At 46.7% G+C, this 21,037-nt stretch overlaps 1 protein-coding gene across 5 annotated transcripts in view; it reads left to right on the top strand.

Moving 5' to 3' along the window:
- Window positions 1–21,037, top strand: part of LOC135912490 (protein qui-1-like) — a 725,699-nt gene that overhangs the window by 652,446 nt on the left and 52,216 nt on the right. For all 5 annotated transcript variants that reach the window (XM_070521613.1, XM_065444934.1, XM_070521612.1 and 2 more), the window contains 2 exons: window positions 20,396–20,519; window positions 20,709–20,896. In XM_070521613.1, the coding sequence (XP_070377714.1) occupies window positions 20,396–20,519; window positions 20,709–20,896 (312 nt within the window). The remainder of the gene's footprint in view (window positions 1–20,395; window positions 20,520–20,708; window positions 20,897–21,037) is intronic.

Here is a 21,037-nt window from a genome sequence, read left to right as displayed (position 1 = left end):
CTGTTATGGCAAGTGAGCAGGTCCTTTCACTCAACATAACTAACCATAACTTACGATAGCGCAACCATCAAAAACATCTCACAACTTGTCAGAAAAACAATGAACGCATTTGCCAGTACACATGGCACCCCCCCCCCCCCTAATGAGCACCGCTGACTGTGTTTCCCAACTGTTTGCAAACATCTTTTCATTTAATGAATTTGAGAGCTGTTTCCCGACACCCTCCGACTATTGAACAAGCAGCGATAACGGTACTGCTATAGATCTTTTCTTTGAGTGAGGAAGGAAGGTCTGGCAATGAATGCACGGCGAGCCTTTTCTCCTCTCTGGCTTGTGCGAGCCGGTGTGGTCCTGCTTGAATGTGTTGCCGTAGCGTGCTGCGAAATGATTTGGAGATGTTTTAGCTCATTCTCTGAAACATTTGCGGGAAATCAGTCCATGCTAGGCAGTCTGCGAACCGCTGAGTGCCCCAGTAATTTCAGTATGCAGAAATTAATCTTCACTACGCAAACATGCTTCGTGCATAACCAGCCGCGATGTGCGTTTTGAACTGTTTTGGCCTCATTAGGTGCGTCAGTTTCCACTCAACGAAATGCAGCGGCGTCTGCGGGCTGCCAGAGCGAATTGGAAAATCTTATCCCTACATGATCGCTAGCCGTGAAAAGTGGAGCATGAGAGTGCTCATGTACGGCCAAAGCAATACAGCACCAATAGTTCGAATATTTGTCTCGCCCACCGACATCGTTCTCATGCACTTCAAGCCTAATATGCTATGTTAGCCTCCTGTATGAGGCCGATGGCGTGACTCAAAACAGCGATCACTGCGGTTGGTAAGCCAACATGATACATATGCCTTATGCGTCGGCATTGCGTTTTCGCCCAGTAAAGCAGTAATATCCAACAAAAAGTTGCATAAAAAGGTGATGGCTATTCGTGAGCGCACTATTTGTGCAAGACGGGTGAGTGCGCGGTAGAGGACGGGCTGAATAAGTCCAAAGAAGACAAAACCAAAATAAAGCCGTTTTCATCTCTTTGCAGGTTATACGGTGTGAATTACGCTTGGCTATAGGGGTCAATAGGCCGATTTCATCGGCATATATAGCGAAAAAAAAGGAAAACGATTGACTAATGCCTCATTAAGACCACGCATGGGGATAATGACTGTTTGGTTCATACGCTATAGAACGAACAAATATACCGCGCAGTCATTACCCCGCGCCTCCACCAAAATGTTACGCAAACGAAGGATTAAGACAGGAGACTATTTACAAAGTATATTTACAAAGGGTAACTGCAGCGCTGGCCAGTTCAGCGGACAGCTCGAGAGCCAGAGAGCGTTCGTCGTCTCCGTCGTGGCACCCGCGTGCGTCGTCCACAAGAAACACGCTATATGCATGTATCAATATAAACCAGCACTTACCGCTAAGTAGCTGCTTCAAATGCCCGCGCAGTCCGCGGCCTACCGTTCGACCACTGTGAACTAGTCTGATTCCAATGTCGTTATTACTAACGACAACTATTTCATTTGCAAGCGAAAACCGCGTCCACCAAACGAGATAGTCGAGCAGCGTATCTGCACATAATTTGAACGCTTGTCGAAGTAAACAGCGGAACTTGTTTCGAAAGCAGCGTGTTACCCACGCCGTTACAATCGTCGCGTATGTTCTTTAACTACTCATTGCTGCTAAACCACAGCTTAGGACTACAGGAAGAATGTTGCAATAAGGGCACATTCCTGAAATGAATTTTTTTAGAAATACACAGATGATCTCCGAGGCTGACTGTAGGCCCAAACACGCACGCACACATCGCGCTAGGTGCTCCGTCCGCCTCAACGCCGGCAGAAACCATGGCCATGCCGACTTAAATCAGTTCAGTACGCTTCACAGAACCGTTTCCTAGGTAGAAGACGGCACGTCGCATTGAGTAGAACTTGCGAGCGCGAAAACAACGAACAACCACCAGCAGCTGCCACCGAGCATATCTGGCATACAACACACAGCCTTCGCCCAAACTAGCATGGTGTCAAAAGCAGACAGCTCATAAGTGGCGAAAGTGCCTACCAAATATGGCGGAGGAAAAGGAGGAGGAGGAGGAGGAGGAGGAGGAGGAGGAATAAACGTTTATTTTTGAAACAGTATACCGGGGTAAGCCCCGGTTCTACTCTAGGTGGGAGGTCTCTTCATTCCAGGCACCCTCTGGCCTTCGCTGCCTCCTTGGCCCTGGCGACGAGGCGTCGTTGTTGTTCCAGGCCCTCGGAGACGAGCTTGGCCTCCCACGTTTCTATGAGGTCTTCGCTTTCTTGTCTGGCGTTACAACAGTCTCTCGGTGAAGGCAATGCGTCTGTGTCTAGATGCCATGAACATTCGAGGATCAAGTGCGCCAAGGTATCCGGTACGCCGCACATTGGGGAGTGGTATCCTTATAGCGTTAGGTATGGTCTATGCACGAGTATTCCATGAGCCAATAAAAAAATGATCTATAGGATGGAGGAAGGAAATCGTAGGAGAAGCGTCGGCCAGCCCGGATGAATGTATATGTGTGTAATGGAAGGCACGTAGTGTTTTTTCGCACAGGAACATTGGGACTGGTGTTCAAAACATCGTCATTGCCATAGCAACCGCGCTCGTGAAGCTCTCGCTACTGCTCTCAGCCTCCGAAAAGTGAGATAAGTTTTTTTCAGCGCGGATTTTTGTTGAATAACGTTCAGTTCCCGAGGCAAACTGTGTTTGGAGTGTGATGTGTGAGCTTTAAAGTTGTGTTTCGGCGCTGCGAGTGCGAGTGTCAGCCACTAACATGTAGTCACGGCGTGGATCTTCGTTTTCTTCAACTTGCCACGTAAAAGCACAGGAGCGCGTCTGCTTCACTAAAACGGTTACAGAAGTTTCGTAGGCTTTGTTCTGACACGCGTCAACAACGCACACTTCCGGTGGCTCATCGCAGCGCAAGTTCAAACCTCGCGCCCATTTGCTCTGCCGAGCTGAATGGAGATGTAAAGAGAGATAATACACCAAGATGGCTGCACTTTTGGCTTCAATAACGTGACATCATGGCCTCTCCTATTTTGTTTCTTTCCTCCGTGGTCCCGATAGTATCACCACCACAGCGGCAGCGCTCTTGGACTCCTGCTCTTGTGACTGCTGCTTCCTGAGCTATGCCAACAATCATACGTCAGGAGGAGTCATGTCTATAAACAAGCATTATTAGGCGTCATCAGGCCTCCAGCATAAAATCTGCTGGCAGTATTTCTTGTTACCGGCATTGCCGTAAGCACGGATATTTCCCTCAACCAGTAGACCGTCTTGAGACCCCGCTGTCAGGAGCCGCGTTGGTGGCAGTCATTCACAAGGATCGGTTTAACCCGAAGGCACAATCAGAAACGGTTAGTATTAACTGTATTTATTTTTGTTTTCCTTTTTTTTTTCGCTGTGCGCCCATAATGAACCCTTACTTCTGATAAGTACGATCGTTCTGAGAATGCAGTTTGGCTGCAAAAACGTATTTTACAAAGAAAAAAATTACGTTTATACTACTATGATTCTCTGTGTGTGGATTTACTCGTACTAGTATTGCTCACACATTTACTATTTCTTGCATAATAAGACTGTGAAAATACGTTGCCTTATAGCCTCGCTATTCCAAAATCATCAATATTAAACCCGCATACAGAGCCAGAACAAAAGTTAGAAAAGAAAGAAAGAAGCACAGAGCAAGACGAAATAGCAATTATAGACCAGAATTTGTTACTCTCGCACACCCGTTGTGTGCAAGCGCCACTGAATCTCGACCGCAGTCGTCAGCTGTATGCGCGTAGGCCACGCCGGGCTGCCAATTCGATGACGGGACAGCTGACGACAAAGCCATGGCGAGCGAACAATGGCGGAAAGAAGGCGAAAAGAACGGGCTGAGTGTTCCCGTGCTTGTTATTTCGTTCTTTCCGCCAGTTACCGCATTCCCCGGCAAAAGATGGCTGCCCCCTAAAGGCGCTGCAAATTCTGGCGTATAAGTGAACGCACTTGGCGTAAGAGCTTTGCAAGTCTATAGTTGCAGATTTTTGTACCGCAGAGAAACTCTCAAAGTAAAAAAAACTGCTTTAGTAGTTCGTGTGCACAGCGTGCACAGTTTGAAATCTCTCGTACTATAGGAGCACCGCTAATCGTGAGACACATAATCATGAGCAAGCAACTAAGGAATAATTCAACACCAGTTTACACCATATATATATATACACCATATATATATATATATATATATATATATATATATATATATATATATATATATATATATATATATATATATATATATATATATATATATATATACACCATATATATATATATATATATATATATATATATATATATATATATATATATATATATATATATATATATATATATCGTCATTACGTGGAATTGATCAGAGACAGAGAACACCCACTATCGCACACGCCCTGCCTCGTTGTACGAAGCATTGAATATTCAGAGATTACATATAATAAACAAGAAAAGTAAGCGCCACTGAAATCAAAACACTCGCCGTGCAGTGATGGCGACTAACCAGAAAAAGCGAGTGCAAGAACGCTCAAGACTGACGAGATATGTGCAAATCAGGCACGATTCCTTGCTTGGCGTATTGATTCATATCAAATACTAAAATAACCAGTGCGGGTACGTGCAAGTCCAAATGAACATATGCTAAGCTAAAAAGGAGCATAAACGTGAAAATTTTTGCTGGTTGAGGGAATAACCTAGGCCACGGAGAACATAAGTTACAATTGCCACAAATTCAAAATGTGAACTGGGTCCATGGAGCAGAAACGTTGCAGTTACCACCGATTCAGGGATAGTGCACTTGGTCACTGGCTACGAAAAAGTCTCAAAGGACAGTGAGAGTTCATCTGTCTAGTATTGCGCGGTCAGCATCCAGGAACATTGAGTACCGCCAAAGGGCGCCGATCTAAAATGTTTAAACAACCACACATGTATACTCTTGCTGCCGGTCATATCCAAGGAAATTGATGTGCGCGTGTCTTACGGAGCCGTCCTTGTTAGTGAATCAAAGCTCCGAATCGATCCCTTTCGTGGTGCGATGTAAGGAGCTAGGTTTTAGGGCCGCATCCAGGGGTAGGCGATGCTTTGCGTCGCCGGTGCGGTCAACTGTCATTTAAGGCCGAGTTACGCTCGAGCCGCGCGCCGCACCGCCCCCATGCCGCACGTGTACGGGAGTGTGAAAAGCTACACATGTCGCACACTGGTGCACAAATTTCGGTTTGCACTGCATGTGCGGAACCAGTGTGAACCGAAATTTGTCTACAGCTGTGTGACACGTGCAGTACCGTATATACTCCTGTAATGGCCGCACTTTTTTGTTCTATAATCTTGACTGGGTGCGGCTCGTATATGATTCAGGCCGATGACGACCCGCTAGACGTTCGTGCTGTTTCCGCAACAGTAGCAGAGGGTAATAGATGCGCATGTGACATAACGCTGCAGTAAACGACCTCAGATGCCGGCCCATCGTCGCTGACCAGCGCCGACCCAAACAGGGCCCCCTTCTCTAGAGGCGAAATGCCACCGATTTGACTGGAAACATTGCCAACACAGCCGAGACGATGCGCTGCACAAAGAAATAATGGCGCGGCGGCGCCAGCCTGAACGGAGTCGGCAGAGAAGCAGCTAGCTCCGGCGGGACATTTTGAATTTTCTCTCCAAAATTTTGCCCTCCATAGTGAGGGTGCGGCCCTTACACGAGCATATAAACCGGCCTATAAACCGACGTTCAACGATAGGTGACGTTTTCGTGCGTTCGTTGAACCGTCCGGCTACGCACACCTTTTTTGGCAAACTGTGTAGGTATCTGGCCCTCCACAGTGCGAGTTCAGTGCTTGTCAAGGTACTTAACAAGACAGCGGACAGTAGACATTACGTCTACTGTCTCATTTCCTTCTACACAAGTATGACTCGTTATATATTTAAAAGTTGGCTTGATGGCCAATCAAAGAAGGGATGGCAGATGTCATTGCAACTGAAGAGGGCAGTAAACAGTTGCATTCATGAGGGGAGAACATAGCTCCTCAACATGGCGTTTCTTCGTCTACCTACTCGCGACTAATCTCATTTGCGGCGGTGAACCTTACAGCTGTCACCGTGGGCTAATAGTGTGCCAGGTAGTGCCTTTTCAAATGCGGAGCGTTGGGATTTTGAAACAATGCCGCCGAACCTTTATCTGTACGTTGTTGATCCGTAGGTGAATACGAATGGCCATTCATCCTCTGTTCAGCTGATTTGAATAAGATTTGGAAATTTCCCTTCTAAAGGGCACGTAAAAGATTTATTGTCGCTCAACCTAAGGACAGTGTTACAGTTACTTTCGTTCTTTCGTCGCGTCTAGTTATGCGCTTCATTTTTGTTGCAAACAACAAGCTACCTGGCGATTACAAACTTCAAGATGTAAAAGTACACGCGTTTTTTTGTTGTTGTTGTTGTTGTTGTTCCGGTCAGATTTGCTATTCTTACGAAGTCAGTCATCGCCCTCAGCGAGCAAATTAAGGATACACCAAACGTCCTTCTCTCCCTGCCTTCGGCCTGAGCTCCTCTCCCCGCCTATATCCTGCATAATGCGCCCTCGTTGAATCGCGTGTACTCCGTGATTGGGTGTGCATCGGCACCGGCATTTGTCCTCCGTCCCTTATTACTCCTGCTGCTCCGCTCTACATCTGCGCCCCTGATCCACATAGGCATACGGCATCTGTGCGTATGCGTATACCAAACCACCGTGAGTGAGGTTCGACGAAATTTCCATCGTTTTGAGCGCTCTCCCTTGTGTCCCCGTCGCGAGGGGCAGAAGAAAGCGCGGAAAGGCTCGCGATTGCCCGGCTTCCGTAGATTATCCGATCGTAGATTGCTTTGGGAGAGAATCGGGGATACCGAATTTTTCGTCGTCTGCGCATTTCGATGCTCTCCGCGGGTATGAAAAGAAAGCCCGTGCTCTGAGGGGTCGAAGAGAAGATCGATGGGACAATTCCTACTGCGCGCTCTTCTGTGTGCTTCTTTCGACCTCCCTCCTCCTACTCCCACTGCTTTCTCTCGGCTTGTTGCCCTGTTTGTTTCTTAAGTTTACTGCCCTACGTCGGTCGAAAGACTGACGAGCATGCTGTTGCTCTTTTTGTTTTGTCTTATTTCGTTCATGGGTTCCCCGTCTTTGGTTCCGGTGCGCATTCGCCTGTAGCGCTGTGTTTGTTAATACATTTCGCCGCTCCAGAACACGCGTGTCTGAGCACTGTGTTTATGTTTATCTGTTGCCAGGATAAAAGAAGGAAGCCATAGAGCAAGCGTCCGCTATTGAAACTTTTTTTTCTCCTCAGCGCACGCATTTTGAAGGCGCCCTCGCGTTCAGCGTAAATCTCAGTAGCTCCCCTGAATAGTGCCTTAGTCATCCGCTCTTCTCCCTCCCTCCCTCCCTCCCTCCCTCCCTCCCTCCCTCTCTCTCTCTCTCTCTCTCTCTCTCTCTCTCTCTCTCTCTTTGAATTTCTTTTTGTGGCAGCGAAAATCTTCAATCGCAAGAAAACACGTCTCTTCGGGACTTCGAGAAAATGAGCTGTTGAAGCTGTGACATCATGTTTCCGATAAAGAACTCTTATATTCCATTATTCTGCGCACCTTTGTGCGACCGCTTCGCTTGCATTGAGCGAAGGCACACGTGCCAGCTTTGTCGTCTCTTTGTTTTTCGGTGCGCCCTCGGCACTGTCGGTGGCAAAAGCTTACGGACCAGGGGATCAAGGAAGTTTCTTCCCGACCTGCCCCTCGAAGCCTAGTTCTGGGGCGCGCCAGGCAATACGCCCGCGCATGGGCTCAAAATGCACGCTGCTGTTCCACGTGTCGTGCTTAGGTTGCAAGCAACCTGGGGCGGCTTCACACGAACTTGTTGTCCATTGTTTTTTCCCCGCAGTATATACTTAAATCGTATCGAATCAATTTGTTTACGACTCTTGGACGATACATGTACTTCAGTGTCGGTCATAGGATATGAAGATACTGTTAAACTTCAGCAAGCTTGAAAGAGAGGCCAAAACTTTAGTACGTGTCAAGCCGTCTTTTGCTCTTTCTAACGCACTACGCACTGCAGCTTTACGCACTGCAGCTTACAATGATATGTAGAAGGATATCGAAACAATCCAATAGTCGAGAAATAAACTTAAAAAAGCACATCTGCAAGCGATATCTATTGTACGAATGTAGCTGAAGAATAAGTAGCTATGTCATGTTTGCCTGTTCGGATCTCTCTGTTGACGGTTTTTTCTCTCCTGCTCCTTCCTGTCTCGTTTTGGCAATTGCTACGCCGGTGTTTTTCTTTTCTTTTTCTTTTTTTTTTGGGGGGGGAGGGGGTAGAGGATCTATCTGATAAGCGAATAGCGCCGTTCATATCGCCCACCTACCCGCTATATTTACGAAATTACCGAACACTTCTGAAGTCCCTGCTCGTTGTTTTCATGTTAGGTTGTCGTTTCAGTTGGTCGGGTGCAGGCGAATATTTCACCTCGTATTTTTGAAGCGCATACAAAGTCACGGAAAGAGGAGAAGACAAGAACGATCGTGCTTGCCTCCGATAAGCTTTGTTCAGGGGACGTGCTCGTTATAAGCCATCACATATCACCAAGATAGATGAGACAGGCTGCAGTGACAATATTAAAAACAAAATGCGATGTTCTCTTTTTCTTCGTTTTTCGACAGACATGTAACCTCGTATCATAATTCAGCTGGTATGATAATAAAGTACAATGTTCTTCCCACAGCGAAGTCGCTGCCTTATCAACACATTGCTCGTTTAGTTCAGCTGGGCTGGTAGCATGTATCATGCGGTGACGTTTCATCGCTTCTTTTTCCTACAACCATTTTTTTTTTCTCATTCAACAAGAAGGCTGCAGCCGCAAGCCTTGCAGTACATTGCAAGGTAAGTCTATCACAGAATGCTGTGTTCACGAGGCCATTTGTTTAGATACCCGCCCGGTTGTCCGATGTACAAACGGCCACAAGATAGCGGAGTCGCAGTCGGTTACAAAGAAGAAGAAAAAAGTCAGTTTGGAAAAACGTTTGTTTGTTTGTTTGTTTGTTTGTTTGTTTGTTTGTTTGTTTGTTTGTTTGTTTGTTTGTTTGTTTGTTTGTTTGTTTGTTTGTTTGTTTGTTTCGCATTTTCTTCAGAAGTGCTCTTGGTTTCGTTTTTCACCGAAGCTAAAAGTTGTGGGAGGCTGAAAAAATGGTATCAACTCCAGCACACTGGTGAATCTTCTTGTTATGCAATACGGCATGAACGTAAGGGATGACAGCAGCAGTTTTTCCGGTCCGCTGTCACATTGCGGAACTCCGCCTGCTTGACCCCCCCCCCCCCCAAAAAAAAGGCAAGATTACACAAGACCTTTCTACTCGGTCAAACGGGGCTAATGCATTATTCATTACACTGCGCCCTATATTGGTTTGCATTCAGACAGGGTAGGAACGTAGACAGCGCCCGTGTATTGAGATTTCGATGCACTTTAAGGTACCCTAGGAGGTCAATAGTCAAACAGGAGCACTTCACTACAGTGCCTTTCGCAAACCACGTGTACTTTTGATATGTAAAACTCAAGAATCAGCCCTGTATTTCTGCTTTCATGCTACGTCCCACCAGTGAGTGTGATGTTGCAAGCGGAGCTTCGCGAAAGCATTTTTGGCTATCTCAAGACAAAGGCACGTACAGTCGGTATCAAAATCCTAGAGGGCACCTGCATCTGCGAAAAACAAATTATTTGTTCTAGCACAGGGGCGCTATAACGTTAAACTATTCCCAACTGTTGCTATTCCACTTCTGCGATCAGCCCTCCACGATTCGTCAAAAATTTTTCGCGCCACCCCTACTTCGCCTGTGTGTCACGCGACGTAGCGAAAACCTCGGAAACTCCCCATATGATGTGACGTGTACACACTGATTATGGATAATTAAACCGAACAAAAGAAAAATGTTTATTTCTGATTCTATGCTTTTCTCGCCATTAGACTTCCTTTCTTGGTTAAAAACTTTCGGGTCGTGCCCACTTATCCTGTCGGTCACGCGACGTCGCAAAACGGAGAAAGCTCACCACGTTAAAGTGTAGCGCATGCATTAAAGGTGCATTAATATTTTTTAATAATTTTTTTTATAATAAGTTAATAATTTTATAATTTTTTTAATAATCCAAGACTGCAACGTTCCAAAAGAAATAGCAGATCGCTGCCCTCCGGTCACTCTGGCACGACTCGACGCTGCAGGGCAATATGAATTTCAATAGAATAAGCGCCAAAATGTGACAGCACACAAGAAGAAAAACAGACAGGACAAGGCGCCTTGTCCTGTCTATTTTTCTTCTTGTGTGCTGTCACTTTTTGGCGCTTATTCTATTGAAAGCTATGCACCAACTAGCCCCACAACGTGTTTTACTGCAATGTGAATTTATTTGCGTATAATAACAATTTTTGCGTGGCAATATAACGATGTCGAGCTCTTTGACACGTACAAGCCATCGCTCAGCCAACTGTTCTTCGCTGAGGACCCATTTTAGCGGCATTTTTAACGTCGCGCTGTACGCCGTGGCGATTCTCGACCAGCCGCCACACGCTAAGCAAGGAGGGGCCGGCCAATCGCAGACGCCGGCACCACCCTCGTCATCCGGCTACCTATTTTCACTCTCCTAGCCCGGCCCCACTCAAACCCTCTCCACTTCTGCATGTTCCTCGCCTCTTGTCACCCAATTAGATCAGAAGAACCTGTCAAGGTAGGCAGTGCTATTCGCTTTGAAAGCAAACAAAAATGACCTCCTATACGCGAGTAGAGCGTCTGAATAGGCTCTGTTCAAACAGCGCTGCGGGTCACCGCACGATACTTGCGTCGGCGGTAACGTAAATTTAACGTCGGGAAAGTGGATTAAAAGCGTTTTGGAATAGTTGTAAGTTATGGAGCCCCAGCAGTACAACTTTAAAATGTCTCGCTGCATTACCTTTGTCGAACAGACGCAAGTAGACTACACCACTTGATTTCAGCCTGCATGCCTAGGTTTCGAAGAAAAAAAAATCTTGTTCGTTTTCGGTCTCCGAAAGAATTCATTCACGGCCTAGTTAGTACCGTGTTCTTGTCTGATACATTGTCGCCAGACGTACGCTGTCGACTGCGCCTGAGTTATAACACCGTAATTTCGCTCAGCTCTATTTATTGCATATCGCATTGCTCAATCGTTACGAATAAGCTTTAAATCAGGGCCAACTGCGATTTGACAGTGTTAACAGTTCTGGAGAGCACAAATATCATAATTGCGCAACCACTGGACCGATTTGAATGAAATATATTTTACATTTCTATTTTAAAAAATATTTCCGGCAAAAGCCACTTCACGACGAGCGTGAACGTTAATGCGATTAGCAACCAAGCAACGTAGCGACACACTGCATTGCCACCGCAGAAGCACGGCGTGCATGAGGCACGTCGTGCAGCTGTGTTCCTCTCTCGAGCTTCTATCTGGACCCGCTGCGCCATCTAACGGCGTCACCGCCAAGTTCGCGCGTGGCCTCCGAGATGTGCGGGGCAGCGGTGCGTGCGAACGATGTGAATCGTTGCCTCGCCGGCTGGGCGGGCGCTCGTGAGGCAGCGCACTAAAGAGTCTGGCTACTGGGCTTGAGAAACCCGTGTGACGTGGGTTCGATTTCGTCCAGCACCAGGGCAATTTTAACGGATTCCCTTTGCTTGAAGAGTGTCTAGGGAAATGTTGCACACGAACATCACCACATACCTACCGTAAAATGGAGGAAGTTCCAAATTATTGAAAAGGCATTAGTAGTTTCAAATGTAGTAACTAGAGGAATTATATTTTTGACTGATATTGTAATATCTCGCACTAAATTGCCGGAAATTCGTAAATCTAAGAAAAAGGGACCTGAAGCATATAGTTTATGACACGACTCTGTAACTCCGCCCGAAAAATAGATATCACAAATCTGCTAACATCACCTGTCAGAACGTCTAAGGTGCAGACTACTATAACGCATTAGATTACACTTGGCTTAACATTTTTGATTTACGTCAGTTTTGTGAAAATTTAATTAAACGATTTGCTTTTGTGAGAACAGCTTGTAATATACAAAATTTTGCCCCTTTTGCCCCTGCAAGGTTACAAATTTGTAAACGTAAGGCTTCGAGTCCGTGAAACTTATTTTGCTACTTTTTAAAGCTTCTCAAACAATAAAATTTGAAGCCTAAATGAAAACGCTTGTTTTAAAATATGGTGTCCTTTTTTTTCACTGCGAACACTTAAACAAAGGAAAAATGTAAACTGTATGTAAACAAATGTAAACAAAGGAAACTGTATTGTACTGACCAAACATCTGTACTCACCTATTCAAAATTAGGTCGGTGCAAAAGAGGGTTGCAATATGGGCTTGTTGGTAATGTATCTTCAAGCGCTGTGTGTGTCCCTATGTGTCTTCTTTTGTCCCGTCTTTTAATCGCGCTACCGTACACCCCTTTAAGGTGCAAATGACTTATCTACGAAGGCGAACATACTTTCGAAAACAACCAGCGGGATTCATTCAAACTGCAATAATTAACTCCTCAGTTACAAGCTTTACGGCACATGTTTATATGAAACAGCTGAAGGTAATCGGCATAAAAGTTTAGTTACAGGCTTTCCCACTTCAAAATGGCCATGTGGGCCGAAATAACTGGCGTCAAATTATTCGTTAAGTTTACCTGATTACGCCCGCGGCACCGCGAAGCGCAGCTCTCCGTCCAACCCTATATGTGACGTAAAAGTGGCGTAAAATTAAGCTGCCGTCGCACTTACCTTTTCTTCCCAGGAGCCGATTCCGTTTGGCAGTCTGCCAAACGTCACTCCCCAGTCACTCCCTATATATTGGCCGCATAGTCACTTCAGCATCGGGGGCGCGACAGACCGCTTAAACGCGCATTATGGCGAAGCTTCATTTCGTGGCGCCCTACTACGTCACATGGCGGTTGCACCACGATGTTTAGTCCGGACCAAAACACTGTAATAACGCTGCAGGGAAGTTACGAATATTTACATACATAGAAACTTTATTTGACAGAAAGAGATTTTAAGGAGGAGTGGTCGGAGCCCCCCAGTCCAGGGCCCCATTGGCCTCCGCCGCCTGCATGACGTGGCCGATTAAGGACGTTTGTCCTGCCGTGTCGGAACGGGTGAGCTGTGCCTCCCACTGCTCCATTGTGTTATTGCTATTTGGCCTATCAGGGCGCTTAGTGCACACCCAGGTTACATGTATTAGGGTGGCAACCTAATATGGGGGAGTACGCCAGTCTGTATTTTGCGCCAATCGGCGGCCTCTTCCCCTTTAAGTTGTGGGTTATGCGACGGGTAGCTTCTGCGGACTCTGCGCTGATGAGCAATCATGTGTTTGGTGTTTACATTGATGGGATTTTGAGGGGTATAGTGCGAGTGGTTGGGGTTAGAAGAGGACGCCGTCGCTCGGTTAGTACACCCTCGAGCTAACGCGTTAGCCTGTTCGTTCCCCTCTATCCCCGCGTGTCCCGGGCACCAGAGTAGGCGATGACGGGGATTGAAAGACTTGAGAATTATCGCGAAGCTAGTGGCAGTCACATGCTCCTTGGCTGCCACTAATTTGGCTGATATTCTGAAATATCTTTTTTTTTAACGCTGCCATTCTTTTGTAAACATGCATTGCGGTGAAGTTCAAACGACAGCCGAAGGAGCAATGTCCAAAAATTTCTTGCCATGTGTAGCTCATGTTTCCCCAATGAGCGAGACAGTTAAGCTGGTGTCAGAGGCAGGACACTTCCCCTCCACATGCGTCGCTATGGTCGAGCTCACCCGCCCAACCACTGGTGTGAGGCTGGGAGGAGGGGAGCGTTTGTGCATACTTGAAAACCGTGCTGCATGAAAAAAAAAAGGTTTGTGGGATTTAACATCCCCAAGCTGGACACTTTGTCGCGAGGGACGCCTTAGGGAATGGTTCAGGATTAATTTGATCCACGTTGGGGGTTCTTTAACGGGCACCTAAATCTAGGTACGCGAGCGTGTTTGCATTTCACCCCCTTCGAAATGAGGCCGCCGTGACTGGTAATCGAACCCACGACCTTGTACTGATCAGCAGAACACCATAGAGCCACGGAGCCACCGCGGCAGTTCTGTGCCTAACTACATGTGCGAAGAGGCAGGCCCTGGCACATTACTTCCTTGCTTATCAGCGCTGTAGGCTTTTCCGGTGCGAATCTTCAGAACTACATAGTTTTCAGTATTTTCATTCTCCTAGACCGCAGATCAGGTGTCTTTCCTTCTTTTTTTTCTTTTTTTTTCCTTTTTGGAAATGCAAGTATAATCTGTCGTCTATCACTGAGAGCACAGACGAACTGTTGGACTGCGAGATGTGTACATTAGGGCGGCACCAAGAGCCAGCCGAAGATTCGTCGACGTCCCCGAAATAAAAGAACTTTGGTTTTATATGCTTTCGATGGGTGGGTGATATCAAAGATATGGTCCAATGCCGGAAACTTGTCTGCTTTGTGACATAACAGCGTAATAATCACAGCGCAATAATGGAACGCCTTTTACAGCGGTGTCTAGATTACCTCTTTCTTGTGCCATGTAATATGGATTGACAACTGCCGAGCTTGTCAGCTCTGTAGTCGCAGGCTTCAATGTGCAACGCAACGTTTCTAAATAGGGAACACGAGAAAGACACTTGGGTGTATGTGTGGCTGAGAGGGTAAAATGATAGGGACTCTATTTCCGAGCTTCTTTGGTGGTTATTACTCCAGCAGTTGTCCAGAGGGCCCTGTTTTATCGCCAAGCAATATAGAGTTATAGCTCAGTGAGCCACTGGGCCCAGCGGGCCAGCGTAGACGCCAGTGCGCATGCGCGGTACACCATGCGCAGTGGCGTCTACGCTGGCCCGCTCGCCCGCTGCCTCGCTGAGGTATAACTCTCTAGTACGTATCGATATGGCGAGATTTTCTCGATGGATTTGCTATCGAGAACGGCGTTCGCATGAGGACGTGTGCCGGCGCTGTCATTTATTATTACGACCCCTTCTTCGAAGAATCGCTTACGAGGAAATGTATTATGCAATCGCAGATTAGTTGGAAGTGCGTCGCGCGATATCCGTGCGACGTAGCGATTTCGAAGGCTTCACGACAGCTTGTCCCAGCTACAAAGTGCCAAGTACAGTGCTCGTAACCGCGCTCGAAAAAAACTGGACAATCGCCCCTTTACAGAGGAGAAAGCTCTAGGACACTGGTCCAGACGGGCTTCGGGACTCAAGGCCTTAAGGGCTTTGCTTAAGTTTTTAAGGACATGCGAATTGTGCGATCGCCTTTGAGTGTTGTATCGCGTAGTATCGCGTTACTGCGTGAATTTCCTTATTTTTTTTCTCCTCTTCTTCTTCTTTCTCCTTTTATTCCCTTTACCCCTTTCCCTAGCACAGGGTAGCCAGCCGGTACTTACACTGGCTAACCTCCCTGTCTTTCCTCCTCTTTGTCTCTCTCTCTCTCTCTCTCTACCAAGAAGTCTCTTGAAAAGGAGATTCGTTGTCGAAGTGTATCTGCGAACAGCCCAAACTGACCCTCAACTTCTGCGAAAGAGATGACCCGATCCGGCCTCTTACAATGCTTTTATCGAGTGCACTGGGCAGCTGGAAGCCTGTCTGTACCTCTGACCTCTCAGAACTGAACAATTGTTTGTCTGATGAGCTTACGTGGCGTTAACCACTCCGAAATTCCACAGAACGCTTAATTCTTCAGTTTCTGTCCGTAAATTCGCACTTCTTTCTTCATATTTGAGCTTCCAGGAAGCGCTGGAAGCGCTGTCAAATGGTTCCAGAAAAATCAATAGCGCCAGTTTTTAGATGGTTCAGCTAACCTAATGAATGTTAATCACCACCAGAACGTTTCAGGCTTGTGAATCGATAGTGCTGTCAAACCCTTCTTTAATATATATATTTTTTGGGGGTTTAGACGTAAGCCGTTGAAGAATATTTCTGGAGTTTTTGCTCACGCTTTTAAAAAGCTTATTTCCTTTATTAGAGTACCATATGTGCTTCACACTCCTAAAGCCGTGCGACTGCACCTTTATGTCAGCTTATTCCTCGCACTTTGCAAACAGCATTATCAGTCTTTGATGCCCGTATTTCGGAACGCTTCCTATACCTCAGGTCGCCTCCTCACCTTATTCAAGAACCTCTAATTAAGACTGTTCTCCCTTGAGGTGACCTTGAATGGCAGCCGCTCATCTTAAAGCAATCACCGATGTTGAATTATTCAATAACGCCCTAAGAAAATAGAATAAATATTTGTCTGCCTTCAAAGTTAGCTATATAAAGCAAAACAAAATACGTTTTGCAAAATAAGCGCAGTATTCGTAAAACCTGAAATTTGTTCGCCATTTGTGAGCGTCCGTTTCATTTATTTCGTCTCGTACGCGCAAAAGCTTTGTAAAATATTCACGTACGTTCACGTACTCGTCCAAAAAAAAATGTTTCAGCCGATCGGCTGAAACACATTCACATCAATCACACTTTTGTGGCCGCAGCCTGCTGGGCTTGCCGCTATGGTGCTTTTTGTGTACTTTCCTAGTCATGTTGTTTGTCCCTACGGCTTTTTGAAATTTCATGAATGTGCCTTTCGACGCAGCTCTCCCCCTTCACCCAGCTCTCAGAAATAAAAAGTAAGAAAGAAAAAAAAAGAAAGGCCTTTCGGGTGTCCTTGGAAGGCATAGAGACGCGTAAATTGAAAACGAAGAGACCTCGTCGGGTGCAAAACAAGAACACCAAACCACTGGCAAGTGTACATATAAACGCGAAAATGAAAGCGTTGCGACAACGGCGACGTTGCATCCGCATTTGGCGTCGGCGGAATGGTTCGCTTTATTCTCGTGGCGGAACCACTCACGCCAAGAAAAAGCGGGGCAGCGTTTGCGCAATAAATGATGCAACAACGCAAATGAACGCCCCATGCTTGTCAAGAGCGAACGTTTGCGAAAGCCTACTAGGCTGTGCATAGTGGGTGCCCGAAGAGTCGTGTTTGGCCGCAGCTGAGTGAAAGCATCAGCGATAGCGGTCGCGGAACGCGTATTCCCGCTAACGCCCACGTATACTATACACTGGTTCGTCTGGCAGTTTTGCAGCGAACGCTGCAGTACCGAAGCACTTTATTGTCGGCCCCGGTTGGCTCGATGGTGCAGAAGTCGTGCGCAGCGAAGAATGAGTCACAGCCTTTTCAGAATAGAGCGTTCACCTTTCTCTCATTTGCATCTCTCTCTCTCTCTCTCTCTCTCTCTCTCTCTCTCTCTATCTCTCTCTCCCTCCCCTATACCGCATCCTTATCCACAATTGTCTTGTGTGTTTCTTAAGTGCACGTGGGTTCTTCGCCACTATAAAATTATCATTGTACCGTACACAGGTTTATTATAACGATATCAGGGACAACTCTTGCGCCAGTATATATATTGAATTATGGGGTTTTACGTGCCAAAACCACTTTCTGATTATGAGGCACGCCATAGTGGGGGACTCCGGAAATTTTGACCACCTGGGGTTCATTAACGGGCACCTAAATCTAAGTACACGGGTGCTTTCGCATTTCGCCCCCATCGAAATGCGGCCGCCGTGGCCGGGATTCGATCCCGCGACCTTGTGCTCAGCAGCCCAACACCATAGCCACTGAGCAACCACGGCGGGTCCAGTAGATATGTGCTGCCCTTACAGCTGCTAACCCGTGATGGACAAGACATTGCTTCGTCTCAACTTCATCTTTCTGGTAATAAAGTTGGGCGAGTTTTGGATTCCTCTGATATTGAACATACATATCGAAAGAGACGAGGAGAAAACTGGATGAGCGATCTCTCTGGCTTCAAACAACTTTACTGAAGTCCCTTTCCCATTGCAAGTTCTTTGTGTGGCGATATGTAGCCGCACTTAGCTTATAATTTACGTCAATCGACTGTAATATTGTAAAACGAATAAAAACTACAGACGTAGCTACTATGACTGCTCAGTTCACAGTGCAATCTACTTTTATCGATAATCACGAAACTTGAAAATCTATATGGTTTTATTTGTTGTCATTGTATTTCTAGTGAGCTTAAATATGTCACTGAGAAGTAATTCTACACTCCCGTGACGTCCACACATATAATATACTTTTTTGGAAGGGTGTAGTAACAAAAGAGCTCACTTGTTCCTATAATTTAGTACACAAGCATGTTCGCTTGTACATATGTTACGAAGCCGAAGTCATCGCGTACCGTAAACAAAAAGCTGCTGGATGAGCTTTTACTTGCAGGCAAATCCGAGGACTTGAGCGTTTTTGAATTCCATCCCATCGGAACGCGGTCGGCCTGACCCCGAAATCGAATCTCGCACGACCTACTGCTCGATGGCAGAACCTCGTAGCCGCTGGGCCATCGCGGCGAGTCCTGGACAACACCGCACCAACATTGTGCCGTGTGACAAACCCGCTAGCTTGTCCCAGTGCCAGGAGCGCTGTCGGCCGTAGTCTTGGGCGTCTCCGGTGCCGAGTCACGCGAGATCTCGCAAAAGTGATCGCTCGATAACACCGACTCTGCTCGCATTCCAGAGTGTTTATTTATAGCGAGGCAGACGCCACTGCAGGGTCATATGAAAGAATATTAAGCACACGTATTACCGCGAATGCTATAGGCTATACTATAGAACCGGGCACATCTAGGTAGCTATATATACATATGCGTTATCCGGCCTCCAAGGATGTTTCTTTGCCGTTCGGCCGTGATCTAACCAAACTACCTTAATACAACGCTTGCACTGACCTATACGCCTCGAAAATTCTTCGCGGGAACTAAAGCTCTCAGGAAAGCTTGGCACTCTGAGTATGTCGGCTGCATCGCAACATTATTTTTCGACCTGTTACACGTCCAGTGCCCATGAAGTTGTTGCGTGATAGCTATTGCAAAATACGCAGAAATCGATGGCGTGTTTTCGAAGACACCTCCATTGTTTTCATTCGCGCAAATTGTATGTTCTAGGTAGGTGATTTAGGCAATGGTTTATTCTATGCGTATGAAACTCGCGGCAAACACTCACATCAAAGAAGCTACCGAAAAAGCTTCTGATCTATTATTACTCTTGTTGATGTGAAAATATGACTTTTTTTCTGATTTCTGACTAGTGAGGTCACTCAAGGAACTCTCGCCGAGACGGGGACGTTTCGCTTTCCATTGTTTACATTGAACGGCGTTACATCCTCAACTCCTAACGCTAAATCGTACTAGATTCCTCGATGGGCTGGCGTTTCAGCCCTTGTGCGTTTCCCTGTACTCAGAGAAGCCTGCGAGAGCATGCTATTGATGTGAACGTGTTCATTTGCAATGTTTTTGGCCGAATCCTATTGGCAGTCATCAGCAAACCCACCCCAAAATCCCTTTGTATGACCCGTTCCCGACAGGTGGTCGGATCTCGTTTTGAACATAATGTTCCTATATTTGCATAAACATTGAAGTGTGACCCACCCGTGGCAATTAAATAACATTGTATCAGCCTCGATGACAGCCGCAAAAGAAAAATGAGCGGCCAATACTGTTCGAAGGATGACTGGAAGCGAAATAGACTTCAATGAACCGCGTTGGCGCAGTAGCTACGGTGTTCTGCTGCTAAGTACGACGTCTTGGGTTCCATTCTCGGCCTCAAAAACTGGACCGCTCGTTATACCGCCCTTTGGGTGCGCGTTAAAAAATCCCAGGTGGTCAAAATTAATCTTGAGCCCTCCACTACGGCTTCTCTCGTAGCTCCTGCATTGTTTTCGGGCGAGAAACCCTGTCAATCGATCGATCAATCACTGAATCAATCAATCGATCAATCAACTGCCCTTGGGGAACCAGAGTGAAGTATATTCGCTTAAGAACGCTGAACTCGCGGTTGCTCGTATGCATGGCATAATATTCTATAGTTCTGAATTGTTTAGCTCATAGTTAGGAGGAGGAGGAGGAGGAGAAATAGGCGGGAAGACAGGGAGGTTAGCCAGTTCTCACACCAGCTGGCTACCCTGTGCTACCTCCGCACTGCCTTTATGAAAACACTTAATCTAAGGCTATATTTTTTCAATCGGGAATATCTTCCATTCATTCTTTTTGAATGAAGGCCGAAATTTAGCGCATGGCGTATGCTGCATCGATGACCTCTCATATTGAGCGGGCTAATTCTTCGTATTATGTAGAGGGAGCTGATTTATTTATTTATTTATTTATTTATTTATTTATTTATTTATTTATTTATTTATTTATTTATTTATTTGAAATGCCAACTTTGGTGGCCGACTTTCTGTTTAGAAGGCGGCTCATGGCCTGACCTTCGCGAATCACACGCAGGCCACAAAGCCGCCATCACCTGCCTGTACATGTCCCCGTCGGGCCTGCACCTGCTCAGCGGCTCTGAGGACACGGACGTCCTCGTCTGGGACCCGGTGACCGGGGAGCTTCGGAGGAGGCTAAGGTACTTGGCTTCAAAAAGCTGCCTTTCTTGGCGCGTAACCTGCTAGAGTATAGGGCGATTCTTTCCGTGTTCTAATGTCAATAAGTTTGCTGACCAAGCGCGAGTTTACCTCATGAAACACGCGACAGCGAGTAACTTTCACCCGCGAAAATGAAGCTACGGTTCCTGCACTCCTTTTTTCTGGCGCAGTCACCACGTGGCCGGCGTGTTGTGCGTAACGTGCACGAACGCCGAGGACCTGGTGCTCAGTGGCTCCGAGATCGGCGTGGTGGTGCTGGCGCGGCTGGACACCGGCCAGCTGGTGCAGCGCCTCGAGAACCACCGCGGCGTTGTCAGCGCCGTGGCCGTCAACCGCGGTGACGACATATTCGCCACCGGTACAGTGTTTGGTCAACGCCTCCCTCCGTGCTTTGCTCGCGTCGCTGAATCGGTTTCTTTGAGCTAAAACGAACCCACTGCCAGCTGAACGCTCAAGTGCTGAACACTTTGTAATTTCTGTGCTCTGAGCAGTGCTCTTT

Source organism: Dermacentor albipictus, chromosome 1, assembly GCF_038994185.2.
Source record: "Dermacentor albipictus isolate Rhodes 1998 colony chromosome 1, USDA_Dalb.pri_finalv2, whole genome shotgun sequence".
NCBI lineage: Eukaryota > Metazoa > Arthropoda > Arachnida > Ixodida > Ixodidae > Dermacentor > Dermacentor albipictus.
The sequence above is the reverse complement of the archived record's forward strand: the minus strand, read 5'-3'. Positions and strand labels throughout refer to the sequence as shown.